The sequence below is a fragment of the Molothrus aeneus genome, unplaced genomic scaffold (genome assembly GCF_037042795.1).
Source record: "Molothrus aeneus isolate 106 unplaced genomic scaffold, BPBGC_Maene_1.0 scaffold_36, whole genome shotgun sequence".
Classification (NCBI taxonomy): Eukaryota; Metazoa; Chordata; class Aves; order Passeriformes; family Icteridae; genus Molothrus; species Molothrus aeneus.
In genome coordinates, this window is record NW_027099027.1 from 675329 (window position 1) to 699972 (window position 24644).

The window sequence follows — 24644 nt, forward strand, 5'->3', positions numbered from 1 at the left end:
CCTCCCCCCGATCCCCTCTCAGGCCCCTCCCGCTCCTGTCCCGAGCCCGGGGGCTCCCAGCGGCGGTGGGGAAGGGGGCGCCGCTTCCGGCTCGCCTCTGATTGGCTGGGACGGCGAGGGGGAGGCGGGCCTTGCTGAGGGGAGCCGCGCCGTGATTGGTTAGTTCAGGGACGTGCAGCGCGCTGATTGGTTGGTTCGGGGCGGGGCGCGCCGCTATTGCTGGGAGCCCGCACACGTGGTGGAGGCGCGAGATTCTGAGGGAGAGCGGAGCTGAGGTGGGGCCGGGGCCAAACTGGGGGGGTTTGGGGCGGGTCTGAGGGGAAATTGGGGATTTTTAGGGGCATCGACGGGAAACACGAGGGTGTGCGGTGGGTCTGAGGGGGCTTTGGTGGGTCTGAGGGGGCTTTAGGGAGCTTTGGGGGGAGGTTGAGAGCGTCTGGAGCGTTCTCAGGTGGGTTTAGGGGGAACTGAGGGAAATTGGAAGAGTCTGAGGGGATTTTGGGGGATTGCGAGAGGATCTGGGCCGTTCTGAGGTGGGTCTGGGGAATTTCGAGGAGTCTGAGGCGATTTCATGAGGTTTGGGGGGATTGAGGCGTCTGAGGGGGATTTGGGGCAGTTTGATGGATTTGGGGGCGTCTCAGGTGGGTCTGGGGTGAATTCTGGGGAGAACTGGGGGGGTTGAGGGTCCTGGGGAGGTTTTTGGGGTCCTGGGGAGGGTTTGGGGGTCCAGCGTGGTCCTGGGCAAACCCTGGGGAGCTCTGGGGGGTTTGGGGTTCCTGGAGGGGTCCCGGGGGAGATTTGGGGGTCCCGGGGGAGATTTGGGGGTCCCAGGCCCACCCTGAACCGGGCTCTGGGGGTTTCGGGGGGAGGGGGCACTGCAGGGGTTCCCCCCCCCCTGTTTTTGGGGGGTCTCCCATGGTGCCCCCTCCCCAAAAAGCTCCCAGGGCCCCCTGAAGTGGCTCCTGTTCCACCGGGCGGTGCCCCCTGATCCAGGGCGGCCCCACTGAGTTTGGGGGCTTTGTGGGGATTTTGGGGTTTTGAGAGGGTTTTTGGGGATTTGGGGGTGGCTTTTTTGGGCTTTGGGGGATTTTGTTTGGAGTTTGGGGGGAAGTATTGGGGTTTTTGGGGAGAATTATTGGGTTTTGTGATGGTTATGTGATTTTGGGGGGTTTTGTTGATTTGGGGGATTTTGGATTTTTGGTGTTTTGTTGGGGTTGTGGGGGCTTTTGGGGGGAGATTTATTGAAAATTTAGTGAGGTTTTTAAAATTTTGGTGAGTTCCGCTGGGATGTTTGGAGATTCCGTGGGGTTTTTGAGGGTTTTCTTGTAATTTTTGGGGATTTGTGGGGTTTTAGTGGAATTTCAGAGGGGCTTTGGGGCATTCCCTGGGTGTGGGGAAGGGCTGAGAGGCACCAAAATCTCCTTAAAAGCCCCGAAAGTCCCAATAAAACCCACAAAATCCTTTGAAATCTCTCAAAATCCCATTAAAACACTCTAGAATCCCAATAAAAGCCCATAAAATCCTTTGGAATGCCAAAAACCCCAAAAATCCTGACTAAACTCCGCAAATCCACCAAAGATGTCCCCAAAACCAGAAAAAGTCCCACAAAATCTCCCCCAAGATCCAAAGAAATCCTGGCAACACCCAAACCCCCCCAAATCCCACCCAAAATCCCCAAAACCCCAAATCCCCAATTAATCCCTCTGAATGCCACCACAATTCCAATAAAATGCCCCAAAATCTCCTAAAAATCTCAATAAAACCCCAGGAATTTCTGAGAATCCCAAAAAATCCCAACAAAATCCCAGTAAAATCCCCAAAATTCAAAAACAGCCACAAGAAATTTCAATAAACTCCCAAACACCCCCAGAAAAACTCCCCCTCAAAATGCCAATAAATCCCCCAAAATCCAAACCCCCCAAAATCCACAAAACCAGCCACTCCCAGTCAATCCCAGTGTGATTCCAGTCGCTCTCAATGAGATCCCAGTGTAACCCAGCATGGACTCAGCTGCTCTCACTGGGATCCCAGTGTGATCCCAGTTGCTCCCAGCATAATTCCAGATGTTCCCAGTTCCTCCCATGATGATCCCAGTTGCCCCAAGAATAGTCCCAGTCCCTCCCAGCAGGGTCCCAGTCGTGCCCAGTTGCCTCCAGGGTAGATTCAGTTTCCCCCAGCATCATCCCAGTTGCTCCCAGCATGATCCCAGCTGTTCCCAGTGTGGTTCCAGTGCCCCCAGTATGGTTACAGACACTCCCAGTATGTTTCAGTTACCTCAGAATGATCCCAGTCTTGCCCAGTTCCTCCCAGTTTCCTCTAGCATCATCCCAGTTTCCATCTGTTGCTCAAAGGGTGGCCCCAGTTGCTCCCAGGATGATCCCAGTTGCCCCAGTTGTAGTCTCAGTCCTCTCAGCATGGTTCCAGAACCTTCCAGCCGATCCCAGTTGCTCCCAGTGTGTCACATTTTCCTCCCAACATGGGCCCAGTAGCTCCCAGTAAGCCCCAGTCAGGTTCCATTCACGCCCAGTATAATCCCAGTATGAGTGTAGCCACTCCCAGTATGATCCCAGTCCCTTGCAGTCTAATCCCAGTTGCTCCCAGTCACTCCCAGTCTGATGCCAGTGCCCCCAGTGTGATCCCAGTTGCTCCCAGCATGGGCCCAGCTGTTCCCAGTGTGCTTCCATCACTCCCCTATGGTTACAGACACCCCCAGGATGGTCCCAGTTGAACCCAGTTGCCCCTGCTCTAGTCCCAGTCACTCCCCAGATGATCCCAGTCCCACCCAGCATGGTCCCACTCACTCCCAGTTGCTCCCAGCGTGGTCCCAGTTCTCCCCAGCATGGTCCCAGTTGTTCCCAGTGTGGTTCCAGTTCCCCCAGTATGGTTCCAGACACTCCCAGTATATCCCAGTTGCCCCCAGCATGTCTGTAGTCATTCCCAGGCACTGCCAGTGGCCCCAGTAAGGTGTCAGTTATCCCAGTATGATCCCCCAGTCATGCCCAGTAGATCCCAGTTGCCTCCAGCATGCATCCAGTCCTTCCCAGTTCCTCCAGTTTGCTTGCAGCATCATCCCAGTTTCCCTCAGCTGCTCCCAGTAGCCCAAAGTGTGATCGCAGTCGCTCCCTTTCAACCCCAATATGATCCCAGTAAGCTCCAGTTTGATCCCAGTCACATGCCAGCCCTCCCAGTGTGGTCCCAGTATAATCCCAGTTGCTGCCAGTCTCTCCCAGTATGGTCCCAGCTGCCTCCAGTGTGGTTCCAGTTGCTCCCTAGATCAGCCCAGTAATTCCAGTATGATGCCATTTGCTGCCAGCGTGCTCCCAGTTGCCCCCAGTCAGGCCCAGTCTGGGGGATGATGTGCAGGGTGTGCTCCCAGTCACTCTCAGATCCTCCCAGTATTAGTCCAGTCCCTCCCAGTATGATCCAGAGATGAGCCCAGTGTGGTCCCAGTCCCTGCCAGAATAAACCAGTTGTGCTCCACATGGTTCCAGTTGCTCTCTTTCACCCTCACTTTTGTTCCAGTCACCCCCAGTATCTCCCAGGGTAGCCCAGTTCCCTCCAGCATCTTTCCAGTTCCTTCCAGTATGATCCCATTTGCTCCCAAGCACTCCCAGTCAGCCTCAGTGTAGTGGCACTCACTGCCAGAATGATCCCAGTCAGCTCCAGCATGATCCCAGTTCATCCCAGTATAAGCCCAGCAGTTTCCAATCACCCCCAGCAGGCTCCCAGTCACTCCCAGATCCTCCCAGTTGCTCCTAGCATGATCCCAGTTGCTCACAGCTCCTCCATCCCAGTCACTCCCAGTATATCCCATTTGCCCCTAACGTGGTCTCAGTTGCCTCCTGCAGGCTCCTACTCTCTCCCAGTATGATCCCAGTATGATCCCAGTGTCCATCAGTGCGATCACAGTCTGCCCTGGCATGGCAGTGTGATCCCAGTATGATGTCAGTACAAACCCAGTCCCGTCCCAGCACGATACCAGTATAATATCAATAGAAACCTAGAATTGTCCCAGTCACTCCCAGTATGATCCCAGTATGATGCCAGTATATTCCCAGTCACTCCCAGTACAATCCAAGTACACAGCCAGTACATCCCCAGTACATTCCCAGTATGATCCCAGTACAAAGCCACTACAGCCCCAGTCACTCCCAGTACGATCCCAGTACGATGTCAGAACAAAGCCAGTACAGTCCCAGTCACTCCCAGTACGATCCCAGTGCAGCCCAGTCCCTGGCAGTGCTGCCACTGCTGGGATCCCCCAGGCCTGTGTGCGTTCCCCCCTGGCGGATGTGCCGAGAGGAGCCCCAAGGGCTGGCAGTGGCCAGGCAGGGTCCCCAGCAAGGCCCAGTTTGGATGTGCAGCCCCCAGTTTGCCCAGTTTGCCTCTCCTTTGGCCCGGGCCGGCTTCCCCCCGCCCGCAGCGGCTGGGAGCAGCCGAGAGCCCCGCGCTGCCCATGCCGACCTGTCCCGGCTCCATCGCCGCTGCTGCCGCGGGCTGCGAGGGCTGCGGGAACGGGGCACCGAGGGTGTGGCTGCTGCTGGGGGAGGAGGAGGAGGGAGGGAAGGGCAGGGATGGAGGGGGAGGAGGAGGCGGGGTTAGCGGGGAGGAGCAGGGGGAGGGATGGAAGGGGCGGGATGGAAAAGGAGATGGGGGGTGGGGATAAGATAGGGGATGAGGAGGAGGGGGGATGGAAGAGGAGGAGCAGGAGGAGAAAGAGTAATGAAGGATGCGGGGTGAGGGTGGGGAGGAGAGGGAGGAGGGATGGAGGAGAAGAAGGAGGTGGAGATAAGAGGAGGAGCGAGAGGAAGAGGAGGGACAAAGGCGGATCAAGGCTTAGCAGGAGGAGGAGGGCAGAGATGGAGGGGGAGGAGGAGGCGGGGTTAGGAAGGGGGAGATGGGGCTATGAAGAGGAGGGGGGAGAAGGAGAAGGAGGTGGGGTTAGCGAGGAGGCGGATGATGAGCGGGGATGGAAGAGGAGGGACAAAGGCGGATCAAGGCTGAGCTGTGGGAGCCACGCGGTCTCGAGCCCTGCCTGAATTCGCAGCCCCCACCTGTGGGATCATCGCCCCCCCCATGGCGTAGGTGAGCGGGGAGGGGGAGCCTGGCCCGGATATCCCGGGGGTCCTGGGTTGGGTTTTTGGGGGATGTTTGGAGAATGAAGAAGTCCAAGGCTGAGCAGAAAAGGCCCCTCGGGGGGACATCGGGGGGCAGTGCCGTCCTGCCGGGGATGCCCTGGGGGGATCTCGTTGCCCTTGCCTGTGGCACGGAGGCAAATCCCATGCTGTCCTTGTCCTTCCTCGCCCAGAGCAGGAGCTGAGCATGGAGAGCAGGGAGGACAAATGCCCGCGGCAGAACCTGGTGGCAGAGGCCGTTTTGAGCGGCTCCACAGCGCAGGAAGCCAACGGGGAGGAAAAGGCCCGGAGATGCCGCTCGAGGAGGGGCTGCAAACGCAGATGGCGGGGATGTGAGGGGGAAAGAGCCAGCCTGGGCCGGGAAGGCGGCCGGAGATGGAGCCAGAGCTCGGAGCTGGTGCTCCATGAGCAGCTCCATGATGGGGAGAAGCCCCACATGTGCGAGGAGTGTGGGAAGAGCTTCAGGTGGAACTCTGACCTGATCAGGCACCAGAGGACCCACACTGGGGAACGGCCCTACGAGTGTGATCACTGCAGGAAGAGGTTTCAGACCAGCTCCCATCTCCTCCGACACTATCAGAGTCACACAGAGGAGAGGCCCTTCCACTGCCCCGACTGTGGGAAGGGATTCCAACGCAACTCCACCCTCGTGAAGCACCAGCGCATCCACACTGGGGAACGGCCCTACCAATGTGTGGAATGTGGGAAGAGCTTTGGACACAAAGGGAACCTGTTCCAGCATCAGAGGCTCCACACTGGGGAACGGCCCTGCGAGTGTGGGGAGTGTGGGAAGAGCTTCAGGTGGAACTCCGACCTGATCGTGCACCAGAGGATCCACACTGGGGAACGGCCCTACGAGTGTGGGGAGTGTGGGAAGACCTTCAGGAGGAGCTCTGCCCTTATAAAGCACCAGAGGATCCACACTGGGGAGAGACCCTACGAGTGTGGGGAGTGTGGGATGCGCTTCAGCCAGAGATCTGACCTAATCAGGCACCAGATGACCCACACTGGGGAGAGGCCCTATGAGTGTGATAAATGCAGGAAGAGGTTTCTGACCAGCTTCCATCTCCTCCTGCACTTTCCGAATCACACAGAGGAGAGGCCCTTCCAATGTCCTGACTGTGGGAAGGGATTCAAGCGCAACTCCACCGTCGTCAAGCACCGGCGCATCCACACTGGGGAGAGGCCCTACGAGTGTGATAAATGCAGGAAGAGGTTTCAGACCAGCTCCAATCTCCTCCTGCACTATCGGATTCACACAGATGAGAGGCCATTCCGCTGCCCCAGCTGTGGGAAGGGATTCAAGCACAACTCCAGCCTCATCATTCACCAGCGCATCCACACTGGGGAGAGGTCCTACGAGTGTCCCCAGTGTGGGAAGAGCTTCTCTTGCAGCTCTAACTTGACCCGACACCAACGGAGGCACCGGTAAGGGAAGCCCTGTGAGTGCCCCGAGTACGGGAAGAGCTTCATGCGCTGCTCCAGCTCCATCCCCCCACTGGAGGAGGTACTTTGGGCACAACCCTGGTGAGCCACATTCCCTGTGGTCCATGTTAGGAACACAGGTGGCTTGTTTTCCTTTTTTTTTCACCTTAATGTTTCTCTGTTCTCCATCTCTTTGCACTCCAAAAGCCAAAAGGGATGGATCTGTCACCTCAAAACAACCCTAATCCCACTGAAAACAGCTCAATATTACCCCAAAAGAGCTCATTCCCACCTCAGAAAACCTCAATTCCATGCCAAACCCACTCGATTCTAGAGCCACCAGGCTTAGATGGGTTTGGGAGGAGACAGGCAGAAGTGTGATCCCTTTTTGGAGAGGTAGGATGGGGATTGTGGGGGGCTGGGTGTGTGGGATGTATTTGATGGCAAATAAAACTCTCAGACTTACTGATTTCTTTCCCGTTTATGTTGCAGTTCTGTTTGCAGGGCGCCGCCTCCCAGAGTGTCCCCTCACAGTTGCCGCCCTTGGCCTGAGCCCGCCCCTTTCCCCTCACGGTCCCGCCCTTTCCTCGCCCCCTTTCCCCTCACGGTTCCCGCCCTTTCCCTGCCCCCTTTCCCCTCAGGGTTCCGGCCTTTCCCTGCCCCATTTGCTCTCACGGTTCGGCCTTCAGGAACGGGGGAGGAGGAGGAGGAGGGAGGAAGAGGCCGAGCACCCGCAGTACAAGAGGAGAGGGAGAATCTCGTGGCCTGGACGCTCCCTGGAGGCACCGCAGTCCCAGAAGCATCGCCCCCCATTTTGCTGGTGCCCGGGCAGCGGGAGTGCGGCCCAAATATCCCGGGGGGTGCCTGAGTTTGGGAATTTTGGGGAGGATGTTTGCAGCTGGCAGGGCTCCAAAGCCGAGCCGCAGATGGCCCTCGGGGGGACATCAGGGGGCCCTGGGAGGTGTTTTTGGGGGGTCCAGTTTCAGGCAGTGGCTGCTCCCCGTATGAGCCCACTTGCTCCCAGTATAGGCCTGTGCACTCCCAGTATAATCCTGGTCACATCCCCTCACTCCCCGCAGGATTCCAGTTGCTCCCAGTATGAAGACAGTCCCTGCCAGTCCTTCCGTATGATCATGCAATTTACTACCAGCACAGTCCCAGTTGCTCCCAGTTCCTCGCACTTTCATCCAGTGTGTTCCCAGTTCTCCCAGTTGTCCCTAGCATAGTCCTAGGCACTCCCAGTATGATCCCAGTCTCTCCTAGCAGGGCCCCAGTCACTCCCACTTGACCCCAGTATGTTCCCAATTCCCCCAACACCTTCCCAGTCACTCCCACTTTGGTCCCAATCACCACTTGGATGGTCGGAGACCCTCCCAGTCTATCCCAGTTGCCCTGAACATTCTGGCAGTGATTGCCAGGCACTCCCCATTACCTCAGTGTGGTTCACTTGCCCCCAGTTTTACCCCAGTTGCTCCCAGCTCTGCTAATTAAGTCCCCAGTCAGCTTTCAGGATGGGCCTGGTAGGTCCCAGTAACCCCCAGTCAGGGTCCACTCACACCCACTCTAATCCCAGTATGGTTGTAGCCACTCCCAGTATGATCCCAGTCACTTGCAGTCTAATCCCAGTTGCTCCCAGACACTCCCAGTACAATTCCAGTGCTTCCAGTGTGATCCCAGTTGCTCTCTATCAATGCCAGCATGACCCCAGTACCCTCAAGTATGATCCCAGTAACTCTGTGTCTCTCCCAGTTTATCCCAGTTGCTTCAAGCGTGTTCCCAGTCATCCCCACTTCCTCCCAGTTGCTTTCAGCTCCATTCCAGTTGCTCCCAGTCAATCCCAGCATGATTCCAGTCACCCTCAGAGTGATTCCAGTTGCTCCCAGCATGGGCCCAGCTGTTCCCAGTGTGCTTCCATCACTCCCCTATGGTTACAGACACTCCCAGGATGGTCCCAGTTGAACCCAGTTGCCCCTGCTATAGTCTCAGTCACTCCCCATATGATCCCAGTCCCTCCCAGTATGATCCCACTCACTCCCAGTTGCCCCCAGTATGGTCCCAGTTCTCCCCAGCATGGTCCCAGTTGTTCCCAGTGTGGTTCCAGTCCCCCCAGTATGGTTCCAGACACTCCCAGTATATCCCAGTTGCCCCCAGCATGTCTGTAGTCATTTCCAGGCACTGCCAGTGGCCCCAGTAAGGTGTCAGTTCTCCCAGTATGATCCCCCAGTCATGCCCAGTAGATCCCAGTTGCCTCCAGCAGGCATCCAGTCCTTCCCAGTTTCTCCAGTTTGCTTGCAGCATCATCCCAGTTTCCCTCAGTTGCTCCCAGTAGCCCAAAGTGTGATCGCAGTCGCTCCCTTTCAACCCCAATATGATCCCAGTAAGCTCCAGTTTGATCCCAGTCACATGCCAGCCTTCCCAGTGTGGTCCCAGTATAATCCCAGTTGCTTCCAGTCTCTCCCAGTATGGTCCCAGCTGCCTCCAGTATGGTTCCAGTTGCTTCCTAGATCAGCCCAGTCAGTCCCAGTATGATGCCATTTGCTGCCAGTGTGCTCCCAGTTGCTCCCAGTCAGGCCCAGTATGGGGGATGATGTGCAGGGTGTGCTCCCAGTCCCTCTCAGATCCTCCCAGTATTAGTCCAGTCCCTCCCAGTATGATCCAAATATGGCCCCAATGTGCTCCCAGTCCCTGCCAGTATGAACCAGTTGTGCTCCACATGGTTCCAGTTGCTCTCTTTCACCCTCACTTTTGTTCCAGTCACCCCCAGTATCTCCCAGTTTATCCCAGTTCCCTCCAGCATCTTTCCAGTTCCTTCCAGTATGATCCCATTTGCTCCCAAGCACTCCCAGTCAGCCTCAGTGTAGTGGCACTCACTGCCAGAATGATCCCAGTCAGCTCCAGCATGATCCCAGTTCACCCCAGTATAAGCCCAGCAGTTTCCAATCACCCCCAGCATGCACCCATTCAGTTCCAGTTCCACCCAGTTGCTCCTAGCATGTCCCCAGTTCCTCACAGCTACTCCCAGTAACACTCAGCACCATCCCAGTTCATCCCAGTAAATCCCATTTGTCCCTAACATGGTCTCAAGTGCCCCCCACAGGCTCTTACTCACTCCCAGTATGATCCCAGTGTCCCTAGGTGCAATCACAGTCTGCCCTGATATGGCAGTATGATCCCAGTCTCATGTCAGTACAAAGCCAGTACAGCCCCAGTCACTCCCAGTACGATCCCAGTACGATGTCAGGACAAAGCCAGTACAGCCCCAGTCAGTCCCAGTACGATCCCAGTGCAGCCCAGTCCCTGGCAGTGCTGCCACTGCTGGGATCCCCCAGGCCTGTGTGCGTTCCCCCCTGGCGGATGTGCCGAGAGGAGCCCCAAGGGCTGGCAGTGGCCAGGCAGGGTCCCCAGCAAGGCCCAGTTTGGATGTGCAGCCCCCAGTTTGCCCAGTTTGCCTCTCCTTTGGCCCGGGCCGGCTTCCCCCCGCCCGCAGCGGCTGGGAGCAGCCGAGAGCCCCGCGCTGCCCATGCCGACCTGTCCCGGCTCCATCGCCGCTGCTGCCGCGGGCTGCGAGGGCTGCGGGAACGGGGCACCGAGGGTGTGGCTGCTGCTGGGGGAGGAGGAGGAGGGAGGGAAGGGCAGGGATGGAGGGCAAGGAGGAGAAGGAATGGATGGGGCGGGATGGAAAAGGAGATGGGGGTAGGGATAAGACAGGGGAGGAGGGGGGGATGGAAGAGGAGGAGCGGGAGGAGAAAGAGCAGGGAAGGAGGCGGGGTTAGGGGGGAGGAGGAGAGGGAGGAAGGATGGAGGAGAAGAAGGAGGGGGAGATAAGACAGCGGAGGAGCGGGAGGAAGAGGAGGGACAAGGGCGGATCAAGGCTGAGCTGGGGGAACCATGCGTTCCAGCCTTGCCTGAATTCGCAGCCCCCACCTGTGGGATCATCGCCCCCCCCATGGCGCAGGTGAGTGGGGAGGGGGAGCCCGGCCCGGATATCCCGGGTGGTTCCTGGGTTGGGTTTTTGGGGGATGTTTGGAGAATGAAGAAGTCCAAGGCTGAGCGGAAAAGGCCCCTCGGGGGGACATCGGGGGGTGGCGGCGGCGGCTGCCGGCAGAGGCAGCCTGGAGGAGCAGAGCCCTGTGTCCCCCAGGAGGCCAAAGTGGGGAGGCCAGAGAGGGGGGAGCGCCGCCATTGGCGGGAGCCTCAAGAGCCTGGAGAGGGGCAGGGGGGACTCCTTGGAGCCGCTGCAGCGCAGAGCAGAGAATGAGGGGAGAAGGGAGCCCGGGAGCCCAAACAGCCCCGGCATCCCGAAATGGGGAGAGCCAAGAGGGGGCAGTGCGTCCCCAGAGACGGCCTGGGGGGATCTCGTTGCCCTTGCCTGTGGCACGGAGGCAAATCCCATGCTGTCCTTGTCCTTCCTCCCCCAGAGCAGGAGCTGAGCATGGAGAGCAGGGAGGACAAATGCCCGCGGCAGAACCTGGTGGCAGAGGCCGTTTTGAGCGGCTCCACGGCGCAGGAAGCCAACGGGGAGGAAAAGCCCCGGAGATGCCGCTCGAGGAGGGGCTGCAAACGCAGATGGCGGGGATGTGAGGGGGAAAGAGCCAGCCTGGGCCGGGAAGGCGGCCGGAGATGGAGCCAGAGCTCGGAGCTGGTGCTCCATGAGCAGCTCCATGATGGGGAGAAGCCCCACACGTGCGTGGAATGTGGGAAGAGCTTCAGGTGGAACTCCGAGCTGATCAGGCACCAGAGGACCCACACTGGGGAATGGCCCTACAAGTGTGGGCAGTGTGGGAAGAGCTTCAGGTGGAGCTCCAGCCTTATCGTGCACCAGAGGATCCACACTGGGGAACGGCCCTACAAATGTGGGGAGTGTGGCAAGACCTTCAGCCAGAGCTCCCGCCTTAACTCGCACCAGAGGACCCACACAGGGGAGAGGCCCTACGAGTGCTCCGAGTGTGGGAAGAGGTATCAGACCAGCTCCCAGTCTCTTCCGGCACTATCGGATTCACACAGAGGAGAGGCCCTTCCAATGCCCCGACTGTGGGAAGGGATTCAAGCGCAACGCCGAACTTGTCAATCACCAGCGCATCCACACTGGGGAGAGGCCCTATGAGTGTGATAAATGCAGGAAGAGGTTTATGACCAGCTCCCATCTCCTCCTGCACTCTCGGATTCACACAGAGGAGAGGCCCTTCCAATGCCTCGACTGTGGGAAGGGATTCCAGCGCAACTCCACCCTCGTCACCCCCCAGCGCATCCACACTGGGGAGAGGCCCTACGAGTGTCCCCAGTGTGGGAAAAGCTTCTCCAGGAGCTCTACCTTGACCCAACACCAACGGAGGCACCGGTAAGGGAAGCCCTGCGAGTGCCCCGAGTGCGGGAAGAGCTTCGTGCGCTGCTGCAGCTCCATCCCCCACTGGAGGAGGCACTTTGGGCACAGCCCTGGTCACTCACATTCCCTGTGATCCATGTTGGGAACACACCTGCCTGCTTGTCCTTTGGTTTGGCCTGAATTTTTTTCTCTTCTCCAAGTGTTTCCACTCCAAAAGCCAAGAGGGATGAATCTGTCACTTCAAAACCACTCAAATTCCACTAAAAATAACTGAATTTTAACCCAAAAAGGCTCCATCCTACCTCAAATTCCTTGTTCCCTCCTTAAAAAACCTCAATCCCATGCCAAACTCCCCATTCCACAGCCACCAGGGTGAGATGGGGTTAGAAGGGGACTGGGAGAAGTGGGATCCCAATTTGGAGCAATGGGATGGGGATTGTGTGGGGCTGGGTGTGTGGGATGTATTTGATAGCAAAAAAAACTTTCAGAGTTACTGATTTCTGTCCCGTTCATTTTCAGTCATTTCTGTTTGCAGAGTGTCACCTTCTCAGCTGATTCAATTCCTATACAAGTCCCATTTTTTAAATCATCTAGCCTCTAAGAATTAAAAAACCAATATCCAAATAAAACCACGCACCCCCAATAAACCTTTTAAAAATAATTTTAATTGTTTTGGAGTACTTACGGATGTTATTGAAGTTTAATTGTTTGGTTAAAATGTCTGAGAAATTATTGTGGTGTTTGGTTTTGTGTTTAGTATATTTGTAATATGAATTGTTTTACTAAGGTGTGTTAGATTGTATGTTAGTTTTTTAGGTATTTTTTATCTGAAGTATATTAATTATTGAGTTAAAACTTTCAAAAGGTATTTCTTGATATATATTTTGTTTATTTATATGCATTTGTAATATTATAGTAATAGTTGTTGGTTTGAGTTGAATCATTGTTGGAGTATTGTAAAGAAGACTTGAGATTTTTATATTTCATTTTTATTATAAGTTATTTAATTTCAAGTATTATATCTTTGTTTATAATGTTATTGCAATTTTTTGAGAGGATAGGAAGGAAGTTCAAGGGCAGGAACATTTTTTCCTGGCTGGGAACTGGAATTCCAGACCCTGGGAGTGTGTGCAGGACCACACAGACTGGGATCAAATATGGGCTGGGATCAAATATGGGCTGGGATCACATATGGGCTGGGACTGTTTCTTAAAGTAACTTTGTTATAAGTTTTTATTTCTGTTGTTAATTAAGCTCAATGAAATAGCTGCTTGTGTTAAACTGCCTGCTTGAATGGGATAACATCCAATGCACCCAGGATGAGGACACCTGTACAGATCTGCCAACTATCAGCACTCACTGTCTGAAGGCAGAGTGCACCAAGGCCCAAAAACTGGAGGTGATAAAGAGAATGGACTAAAACCACAGCCAAGGAATCTGCATGCTCTAAAAAGGCAGATCCAGGGCAGAGCCATGCTAAACAGTTCTTGGAAGATGTAAACTGGGTGCATCTTGGCACTCAGCCAGGAGCACCCTGTTACCTTCAGGGATCCCCTGAAATACCTTTCCCCTTACATCAGCCTGGTGCATATTCATAGAGCCTCATGCACAGCAACTGGGAAGGGTTTAACACTTTACTGGGTATATTAGCGTTCAGAAACACATAATCACCAGAATGATTATATGCAGGTGCTTTTATTGAAGAGCTCTGGGTGTCAGGGGTACCAACCCAAATCTGACTCCGACATGGGTTCAGGATGAACATGTTTTTATATTCTATCCTTATATAACTTTCATGTTAATGACTAAACTTCAATTCTTCTATTGTATACATAGATTTCAGCCAAGCATGGGCTCCTTGTGGCCCCCCTCAAACTTCTAACATAGTTTCTCATGATTCTTCTTATGATTAAACAATAATTATATTTAATTACTAAATAATCATCACATCTAACAATTATATCATTTATCATGTTCTGCTTACGCAGGTGCGATTTCACATGATCTGGCAAGCACAAAGCCTAACATTTTCAGAGTCTATTTTTGACATTTTTCCAGGGCCCCACTATCATTCTCCCCCCTTTGAAAGCATTTTCCCTTGACTATAGGTGTAAATGTTTTCACTTGATACAGTCCTTTATTTCTCAATTTATTCTTGACGTTCTTCAAGGCCATGGTTGATGTAAACGTTGTCGTGGATGCTGTCACGCACTGGAGAACCAGAAGATGGTGGGCGTGGATCTCGTGTCAGTGCCTTTATTATCTTCTGGTTCCAGGATGTTTTCTTCTGTATCTCTCCTTTTAAGATGCTGTGAACTAACCAAATTGCTAAGAATACAATTAGTAAGATTATCACACTCTCAATGATAGATTTAATCCATGAACTCACATTCCACCCTAACCCTTTAAAGATTTTGCCTAGCCAGGTCGTAGTCAAATCCTTTTGCTCTTCTTGTGCTTCATGCTCTCTTTGTTTCAACTGATTGATGTCATATTCTACATCTGCAGTTACATTTGGGATGTGAACGCAGCAATGACCAACCCGTCCCTTTAAAAATCCACATACTCCATGCTCTTTCAGGAGTAACAAATCTAAGGCTAATCGATTTTGTAAAGTCATTTTTGTGGTGGCTTGTAATTGTACGTTTAATTCTTTAAATCCTTCCCGGGTGACTCTTGCCAGTCTATCTACCTGACCTGTAAGTTTGTACAGCATCTTCTACTCTGATAGTTTGCTGTAGGACCGAGCAAAGACTCTAGGGCCCACCCAAATTTCACTCCACCAGAGGGTTCTTGCCAAGTGTCATCTGGATTTTCATTGTCTAGAACTTCTTGTCTTGCTCTTATCTGCACAAGTTCATGTTTTCCATTAAATGGGGACTTTTTCCAAATTGGACATGAGGTTGGGAGGCCTAAAGTAATTTCCTTTACTTTCCCATCTACAGGCAGATGTGTTGTCCAGGTGCCATCGCTTGTTGCCCATACAAATTGTCCTGGACCTCAGACTGTACTCCTGGTACATCCTACAACTGCTTTATAATTCACTCTGCCTTGTTTATGTTTGATCCTTCTGCAAGCACAGCCAGTTTGTAGGGCTATTGCCAGGGGTGGCATCTGCTTTATCTCTGCATCATCCAAAGTGCAGTCATAAGTTTTATTACATGCCCACCAACTTACTTTGTCTGCCCTCGTTCTGCTACTGGTGGCAGTGTTTGTTACTGCTGGATCTGTTTCATTCTCGGGGCCTTCCCACTTAATGCACCAAGGGGTGTTTGCCATACATTGGAATCTTTGAAGGATACTCACAGACCACGCACTGTCCCAAGGCTCTGTCTGACCTTTCTGATCCTTGGCCTCACACTTCCATACCAGAGTGGTTTCTGTAACATTTTCTATAATCTTTTTATAGTGTGGCAAATAGCATTGCCATTGTGTGATGCCTCCTGATTCTCCCATAGGGGTTCCTAGTGTGCCATCATTTAGAATACAGTCTTTCTGGCTCATGGGTCTCATCCATATTCCTATTTTCTCCCAAGTTTCCTTGACTACTTGCCTCGACTCAGGTACCTGTTTGCATGCAATTGTTTTGTTGTTTTGTATTTCAGGTAGTTTTGATGTTATGATTCCCCAATTTACTGGGTCTCCTGCTGCCTTTGGTATTGGCAGACAGGCAGTTATTCTACAGGTGTTTTGCATTTTGGCAAAGTCTTTGACTAATCCAATCATTACATTCTCAGCCCAAACTGCATTAGAATCCTTTATCACCTGTGTTTCTCCTTGTCCCTCTCTCTTCATTCTAGAATGAAGAGTGTTTAGTTGATCATTTTGCATTCCACATCCCAAAGACATTAATGACCATAACATTGGCACAATTACTGATAGCATTCTCAAAGTAATTAAACACATCTTATCTGCAGCCTTGTTGGTTCCACAGTTTACACAGTCCGTGATCCAGGATGGATTTTCTTCACTCGGGTGTAGTGAATCCAGGGGTCCACGCCGGCTACTTTGGCTGCTGTAAAGGTGGTCAGCAGTACCTGGTGGGGCCCACTCCACTTTTCTTTCAGCGGTTCTTCGTTCCAGTTCTTGATGTACACCTCGTCTCCTGGATGTATGTTATGAACTGGGTTCTCGAGAGTCAGCGGTCTATTCCACACGAGGATGCTCCGGAGCCGAGCTAAAGTTTTCCTGAGAGACAGAACATAATTATACACTTCCTGCTTTCCTGTGACGTGCACATTAGGGTTAGGCTCAGGAGATTCATATGGTTTCCCATGCAATATCTCATAAGGACTGACTGACATCCCACTCCTAGGCTTTATCCGAATCCTCAACAGTGCTATTGGCAAAGCCTGGGGCCACTGCAATTTGGCTTCTTGGCATATTTTACTGATTTGCCTCTTTAGTGTCTGATTCATCCTCTCTACCTGTCCACTCGACTGGGGTCTCCATGGTGTGTGGAGGTCCCAAGTTATCCCCAGCAATCTACTTACCTCTCTTACTACTGTAGCTATGAAATGGGGCCCCCTATCTGATGATACCCTAGGGGCACCCCGAACTGGGAATAATCTCCTGTAGTAACCACTTTACTGTTTCCTTTGCTTGGTTGGTGCCACAGGGAAGGGCTTCTGGCCACCCAGAGAATGTGTCAACCCCCACTAACAGGTATTTGTATCCTCGAGTTCTTGGCAGTTCTACAAAATCTACCTGCCAATAGTCTCCTGGCTCTATTCCTATCCGAATTCTTCCTAGCTGTGCCTGTCGTCGAGCCACTGGGTTGTTTTTCAAGCAGATATCACACTTTGACATTACTGATTTTGCCATTGTTAACATCCGTACTGAAATTAAACTCTGCTTTAGCAATTTTACCAATGCCTCTGCTCCCCAATGACATTCGTTATGTTTAATTTGTAGAACTTCTCTCATTATGAAGGGGGTACCACTATCTGTCCTTGTGCAGTCACATACCATCCTTCTGAATTCTTTTGTGCATTTAGCAAACGTGCCAGTCTCTCATCTTCTACTGAATATTTTGGTTCTGGAGGCAAATTGAATTGGGATACATTAAGCTTTAAAGGTATCAATGCCATTGTTGTTTGCACCTCTCGAGCAACCTGTCAGGCTGCCCAGTCTGCCTTTCGATTTCCCTCACAGATTTTGGAGTTTCCTGATTGCTGTGCTTTGCAGTGTATAATTGCCACTTGTTCAGGTTTTTGTACTGCTTTATCAATTGCAGGACTGCATCCTGATGTTTAATGTGCATACCCTGAGAAGGACCATAGTCCTCTTTCTTTCCATAGTGCTCCGTGTACATGCACCACTCCAAAAGCATATTTTGAGTCAGTCCAGATATTTACCTTTTTCCCTTCACTTAATTCTAGTGCCCTGGTTAAAGCAACCAGTTCTGCCTTCTGGGCAGATGTATTTGGTGGTAATGCCTTTGCCTCCACTGCTGTACTGACTGTTGTTACCACATACCCAGCGTATCTGGTTCCATTTTCCACGAAGCTGCTCCCATCTGTAAACAGCTCCCACTCTGGCTGCTCTGGTGGGACGTCTTTCAGGTCTTCTCTTGCTGAGTAGGTGTACTCTATTACCTCCACACAGTCATGCTCTAATGGGCCTTCTTCAGTTGTGGTACCTAGGAACAAAGCTGGATTCAAAAGGTTAGTTGTTTTTAATGTGACATCATCCTGCTCAGTCAGGACTACCCGGAATTTCATCATCCTGCTTGGGGATAGCCAATGCCCCCCTTCTGCTCTAAGACAGTGGTTACCATGTGTGGTACATTGACATCTATGTGCCTTCCCATAGTGAGCTTCCTGGCTTCTTGTATCAGCATCACAGTGGCTGCGACTGCCCGCAGACATGGAGGCCACCCGGCACTTATGCTGTCAAGTTGTTTGGAAAAGTAGCCCACCGGCCTTTTCCAGCTTCCCAGACCTTGGGTCAGGACTCCGAGTGCTAGGTGCAGCCTTTCATGGACAAACAGCTGAAAATCTTTAGACAGATCAGGTAACCCTAATGCTGGAGCAGTTGTCAGTGCTTCCTTTAATTTTAGGAAGGCTTCTTTCTGTGGCTTGCCCCAGGTGAATGGCTGCATCTTCTGAGCTTCACACAGGGGTTTCGCAATCCGTCCATAGTCCATGATCCACAGGCGACACCATCCTGCCATCCCGAGGAAGACTCGCAGCTCATGTAGATTCTGGGGCTCTGGAATAGCACAAATAGCTTGGATACGGTTAGTGCCTAGTTTTCATTGCCCTTGTGAAATTTCACATCCCAGGTAGATCACAGTCTGTTGGGCAATTTGTGCCTTTCCTCTGGGTACTTTATAACCTCCCATTCCCAGTGAATTTAAAATATCAATGGTTACCTTTATACAGGTTGCTCTTCTTCTGTAGCTATTAGTATATCATCAACATACTGCAACAACAGGTATTGGTCTCTTGGTACTTGCCCACTCTCGGTCCAAATCTCCAGCTCCTTTGCCAGTTGGTTTCCTAATAGGGTCGGTGAGTTCTTATATCGTGTCCAGGTGAGCTGGGTCTTTCTCCCATTCCCTGGGTTTTCCCACTCACAGGCAAACAGTTTCCTACTTTCTTTGTCAAGGGGGATGCAGAAAAAGGCATCTTTTAAATCAATTACACTAAACCACTTATATATCTCCTTTACGGATGTTAGCAATATGTAAGGATTTGTTACCACTGGAGAAATGTCCTTTGTTATTTTATTTATTGCTCTCAAATTCTGCACTTATCTATATTCACCATTTGGCTTCTTTACTGGAAATATTGGTGTAGTAAATTCTGATTCACATTCTTCTAAAATTTGGTATTTCAAGAATTTCTCAATAATCTTTACTTATTCCTTGCCATGCTTCTGGTTTTATGGAATAGTGTTTGACTTGTAGAGCCCTCGCCCCTTCTTTTAACTCTACATGCACTGGTTGTGCCAATTTAGATTTCCCTGGTATATCTGTCTCCCATACAGAGGGAATCACTGCATCTCCTACCTCCCTAGGGATAGAGGGAACAGGTTTTTCTTAGATCATTAAAATCTGTCCTGTCTTTGATTCATTCATTATAAGCTCCCCATTTTCAAAGGTTATTACCGCATCAAGTTTTGCTAGCAAATCTCTCCCTAAAAGCGGAATTGGACACTCAGGTATGTATAGGAATTCGTGTGTTATAACTTTGTTCCCAAAACACAAATCTAGGGGTTGCAAGAATGGCCGTTTTTCCTCTTTCCCTGTAGCGCCGACTATTGTTGTTTCCTTGTCCCAAATTTGTCCTTGCAAATCATTCAATACCGAGTGAGTAGCTCCTGTATCTATTAGAAATTTGACCTCTTTATGTCCTAATTGTTTATTTATAACAGGTTCCTTAACTTGTTCTACTTGCTCTGTGTCTAGTCAGCTGGTATACTCCCCCAAAACCATCCCCTTGGTAACCTGCTGGCACTGATTACCCTGGTGAAACTGGTTGTTCAAGTCTGGACATTGTCTCTTCCTGCTGAACTTCATATAGTTAAGACCCATTTATAGTTTTGGGCACAGCATTCTGAACTCCTATTTGGATCCACTCTTGATATTTCCGTAGTCTCCCCACATCGCAAAATAAATTAGGGTCCCAATTTGGATGGATCCTCAATTGGGAAATTCTCATCTAAATTCCCTGTTACGAGTCTGTTTCTGATGTTCTCTCTTACCCTTTCTTTGTCTGCCTTAAGTACCATCTCTTTCTCAGTAGAATCCATCAAAGTATCTAATATTCATATATTAGATATATTAATATGCTATATAAAAGTATATATATATAAATATATATATAATATATTAATATACATATTATTGTATGTCATCCCAGTCAGGATTTTGAGTTTTTTATAACCATTTTTAATACTCATGCCATTTTATCAGGATTTTCTCTATAAATTCTGTCTGATTGTTTCCAAATAACTAAATCTGCAGCAGAGAAAGGCACTTTTATAAATACTGGCCCTTCCACTCCTACAATTTGTCGCAAGGGGGCAATTACAGTCCGTTTTTGTCTGCCTATGTCTTTTCTATCCATAACTGGGGCAAGGTTAGACCGACTCCTGGTTCTGTGGGCTACCCCATCGTTGATTCTCTCTCTCTCCTTCCTGCCACAGTTAGGTTTTGCTCATCTTCCGAGGAAGAGGGATCAGGTGACGATGGGAGAGGAGAATAAAGAGGGAAGGGTGTACTAGACGAGACAGGTTCAGGACTAGGTGGGGTAGGAGCAGGCAGTGGGATAGGGACAGATGGAACAGGTGGGATCGGGTTCGGTTCTCTTGTTCCTATTGGAGCTACCTGTAAATCAATATCTGTATAATTTTCCCTACTCAGGCTTTCTTTCAACGCCAAGTTCCAAACAACGTTCCTCACAAACCCCACACTTATTGCTTGCAGATGTTTTAACCATCATTAATCCACATTCATCCTGCCATTCTGGCTTTCTCCGTAAATAGAAAAACAAATCAACATATGGAACCTCATCGCATTTTCCTTCTTGTTTACAAAAGGACATTAACTGTGAAATAGTGTTATATTGCAGAGTCCCGTATTTCGGCCATTTTTCGCCATTCTCCAAGGCATATTCTGGCCACCATGTATTACAATAATCAATCAACTTAGCTTTACGTAATTCTTCCCCAAAATTCCCCTGTTTCCAATGTGCTAATAAGCACCCCAAAGGAGAACTTTGCGGGATAGAGGTGTTGCCGCCCAAAATCCCTTTAAGTTTCTCCATTCCAAATATACCACAAATTGCTGAACCCGCAACGCTTTCGCGATTGTCTTATGGAACGGCGCCTGGGCTTGTACCAGCAGGAATTCCTTTAGCCCAACCAAGCGTAGCTTTCGCTGCGTCTCATTGGCAGGCACCCAAACCAAAGTAAAAAGCACCTTACCTTTCTCCCAGGGCTGTTGCGAGCGGCAGAAGCAATCGTGGCCGATCGAGCTCCCCGAGAATCCCTCGGTGCCGGCTGGAGCGCGGTCGAGTCGCGAAACTCGCTCAGCAGCACCCGCAGGGTCCCATCCGGGGTCGCCAAAATGTTAGCGTTCAGAAACACATAATCACATCAGCGATTATATGCGGTGCTTTTTATTCAAGAGCTCTGGGAATCGGGGTAGTTTCCACCCAAATCTGATTCCGACCATACATTCGAGGTGAACGTGTTTTATCCTCTATTATTACATAACTTTCATGTAATTATTAAACTTATATTCTTCTATTGTATGCACAGATTTCAGCTAAACATAGCCCCCTTTAAATTTCCAACATAGTTTCTCACGATTCTTCTTATGGTTATATAATAATTATATTTAATTACTAAACAATCACCACATCTAACAATTATATCTTTTATCATACTGCTTACGCAGGTGCAGTGATCTGAGAAAACACAAAGCCCAATATTTTCAAAGACGATTTTTAACATTTTCCAGGGCTCCATTATCACTTTTATTTCTTGTGGGAAAAAACCCTCCATCTGAACCAGGCACTTATGGTCAAAATTGGGCAACTGCCTCTGGAATTCATTATATCCAAGGATAGCTCCCAGACAAAAGCTGCCAGGAGTGACAAGTCTGGCTGGCCTTGGCTTCCTGAGGGCTGGCCCTCATCTGCCTCTGAAACACTGGGGCTGGGTGCTTTCCTTCCTTATGAAAAGAGCTCTTCTTCCTGTCCAGACACCCACAGCCAAAACTGAGATTCCCCCTCCAAAATGCCCAATGTCCAAGGAAAGCCCCGAGACAAAAGATGCCAGGAGAGACAGGGCTGGCTGGCTTGGCCTGAGGGTGGCCACCTCTCATCTTCTTCCTAAACACTTGGACTTTGTGCTTTACTTTCCTATGGGCAAAACCACCCATCTTGACCATGGCCAAAACTGGGATTCCACCTCCAAAACTCCGTACATCCAAGGATTGCTCCCAGGTGAAAGCTGCCAGGACAGACAGGTCTGGCTGCCCTTGGCCTCCTGGGGGTGCCTCTCCCCTGCTGTCCAAACACTGGGGCTGGGTGCTTTCCTTCCTATGGAAAAGAACCGTCCTTCTTATCCATGCAGAAACGGCTGAAATTGGGGTTCCACCTCCCAAATTCCCGATATCCAAGGGTTGCTTTCAGACAAAAGCTGCCAGGACAGAGAGGTCTGGCTGGCCTTGGCCTCTGATGGCCGCCTTTCATCTGCCCCTGAGACACCACCGGTGTTCTGTGCTTTCCTTCCTATGGAAAAGAACCATCCTTCTCCTCCAGTGTCCATGTCTGAAATTGGGATTCCACCTCTGAAATTCTCAATATCCAAGGGTTGCTCCCAGGCAAAATCTGCCAGTACCGTCAAGGCTGGCTGGCCTTGGCCTGTGGTGGCTGCGCCTGCAACAGTGGGGCTGGGTTCTTTCCTTCCCATGGAGATCCCTGGGACACTGTGGGGACCTCATGGAACCAAGGGGATCATTGTGGCACCACTGGAGCCCATGGAACCAAGGGGATCATTGTGGCACCACTGGAGCCCATGGAACCAAGGGGATCATTGTGGCACCTCTGGAGCCCATGGAACCAAGGGGATCATTGTGGCACCACTGGAGCCCATGGAACCAAGGGGATCATTGTGGCACCACTGGAGCCCAGGGAACCAAGGGGATCATTGTGGCACCACTGGAGCCCACAGAACCAAGGGGCCATGGTGACACAGAGGGGCTCCATGGACCCAGAGACCACTGGGGCTCTGTGGGGCCTGATGGAACCATGGAGACCATTCCAACCTTCAGGGCCTCCTGTCACCAAGGGGGCATTATGACACCTCAGGGCCCCATGGAAGCAAGGGACCATTGGGACACTGTGGGGCCCCATGGAACCCAGGGAACATGGAACAGCTCTGGCTGGCTTGGCCTCCCAGGGGCCACCTGACAGCTCTGGCTGATCTTGGGGTGTCAAGGGCTGCCTCTCATCAGCTCCTGGAGCACTGGGGCTCTCTGCTTTCCTTGCTATGGAAAAGAGCTGTCTGACTTTCCAGATGCCCATTGCCAAAATGGGTACTCTGCCTAAAATAATTCCTATTTGCAAGGGTATCTCACAAAACAAAACCTGCCAGCTCTGGCTGGCCTTGGCCTCTGGTGGTCACCTCACATCTGTCCCTGAAACAGAGGGGCTCTTTCCTTCATTCCTATGGAAAAGAACCAGCCTTCTTTTCCAGGGACCATGGCCAAAATTAGAATTTGGCCTCCCAAATTCTGTATATCCAAGCATTGCTCCCAGTCAAAAGTAGCCAGGACAGACAGGTCAGGCTGGCCCTGTCCTCTGGTGATTTCTTTAGACCCTGAGCTGAATGTTTTCATTTGGAAACACTTTGGAGAGGGCCCAGAGATGTCCCAAGGAGTGGGGGGTTGGAGGCCTTGGGCCCATGAGCACTGTATAGGGACAAAGGAGCTCTGTGCTCAGTGGGGTGGAGACTGAGGACAGTGGAGCAGAGCCATGAGAGTGTTTAAAGAGCGATTTCAGGGATGGTGGATCCTTTTGACATAGTGGAAAACAGGCAGAGAGAGAAAGAATCAACGCCAAGGGCAGCTGTGGAGGCCCAGAGTGGCACCAGGAGAAAGGAATTTCCCTGTCAGGGCAGGGCTGTGGTGCAGCACGTCCCCAGCAGGAGCCTGGAGCAGCCCCAGGCTTTGTGTGGGCAGGCAGGGGCAGGCAGGAGGCAGACCTGTCAGCAAAGGAAGGGCCCAGCCAGGTGGGGCAGCCGGGGGATGCCGAGAGCCTGCAGGGACAGAGGCCAGGGCAGGGACACCGTGGGACAGCCTGGGCTGCACAGGGCACAGGGATGGGCAGCAGCTGCAAGACAGCCCTGACAGAGCCAACCTGGGCAGCGCTTTGGCCATGGCTGCTGGCCCTGGGACTGAGCCAGGAGGGGACAAGTGACCCTTGCAGGCCTGGGGCCTCATTGCCTCCTTGTCCCTGCTCAGCAGCCTGGCAGGGGCCGCCCCACGCTCCTGCCCTTGGCATTGCCCATCCCCACATGCCAGTGCCCATCCCGGGAAGAGCCCTGAGCAAGGAGGGAGGGACAGGATCTGCCTGGCCAGGCCCTGGGGCTCAGGCCTTGGCCCTTTGCATTCCTGAAACACATCCAGGTTTGCTCAGCACCAGAGACACCTTTGCCTTGTTTGTCCCCAGCTGCCATCAGTGCCTCCAGTGTTCTGCTCTCCCTGGAACCTGCGGACACTTTCTCAGCCCTGTCCCTCACAGGGATCTCTTTAAAGTACAAGAAACTTCAGTATTTCAATCTCACTGTGAGCTCTTGAGAAGTCTTTGAGCCCACTCTGAGGGACTGGGTGTGATGCAAAGAGCAGCAAAGGCCCAGAGGGCGATTAAAGTCCTTGTGCTGTGTCTGTGCTGCTGAGCTGGGCCGGGCTCCTGGCCCAGAGGCAGCTCCTGGCAAGGGCAGCAGAGCTGCAGAGAGACAGCTCTGGGCAGGAGCAGCTCCTGTGCACAGCCCAGCAGGGCTGGGGCACTGCCAGGGCCCCTCAGGGACACGAGCAGGGCACAGACAGAGCTCACAGGGGCTCAGCACTGGCCGGGGCTGTGGGATGTCCCCGCGGGGGCTGTGTCACAGCAGCACCTCTGGGGCTGTGTCCCAGAGCCACAGAGCAGCTGGGATGGCAGCAAGGGGCTGTGTGACAGCACAGAGTGGGCTGTGGGACAGCACTGAGGGGCTTGTGACATCACAGAGCTAGCTGTGACATCAGA

At 51.9% G+C, this 24644-nt stretch overlaps 1 protein-coding gene and 1 pseudogene across 1 annotated transcript in view; one reads left to right on the forward strand and one right to left on the reverse strand.

Annotated features, from left to right (window-relative positions):
* LOC136570728 (uncharacterized) overlaps positions 1 to 24644 on the reverse strand; it is a 2607743-nt pseudogene that overhangs the window by 653562 nt on the left and 1929537 nt on the right.
* Positions 1 to 24644, forward strand: part of LOC136570729 (uncharacterized) — a 2347277-nt gene that overhangs the window by 541317 nt on the left and 1781316 nt on the right. The window contains 3 exon segments of the mRNA XM_066571173.1: positions 5718 to 6152; positions 6237 to 6340; positions 11171 to 11516. Coding sequence (XP_066427270.1) covers positions 5718 to 6152; positions 6237 to 6340; positions 11171 to 11516 — 885 coding nt within the window.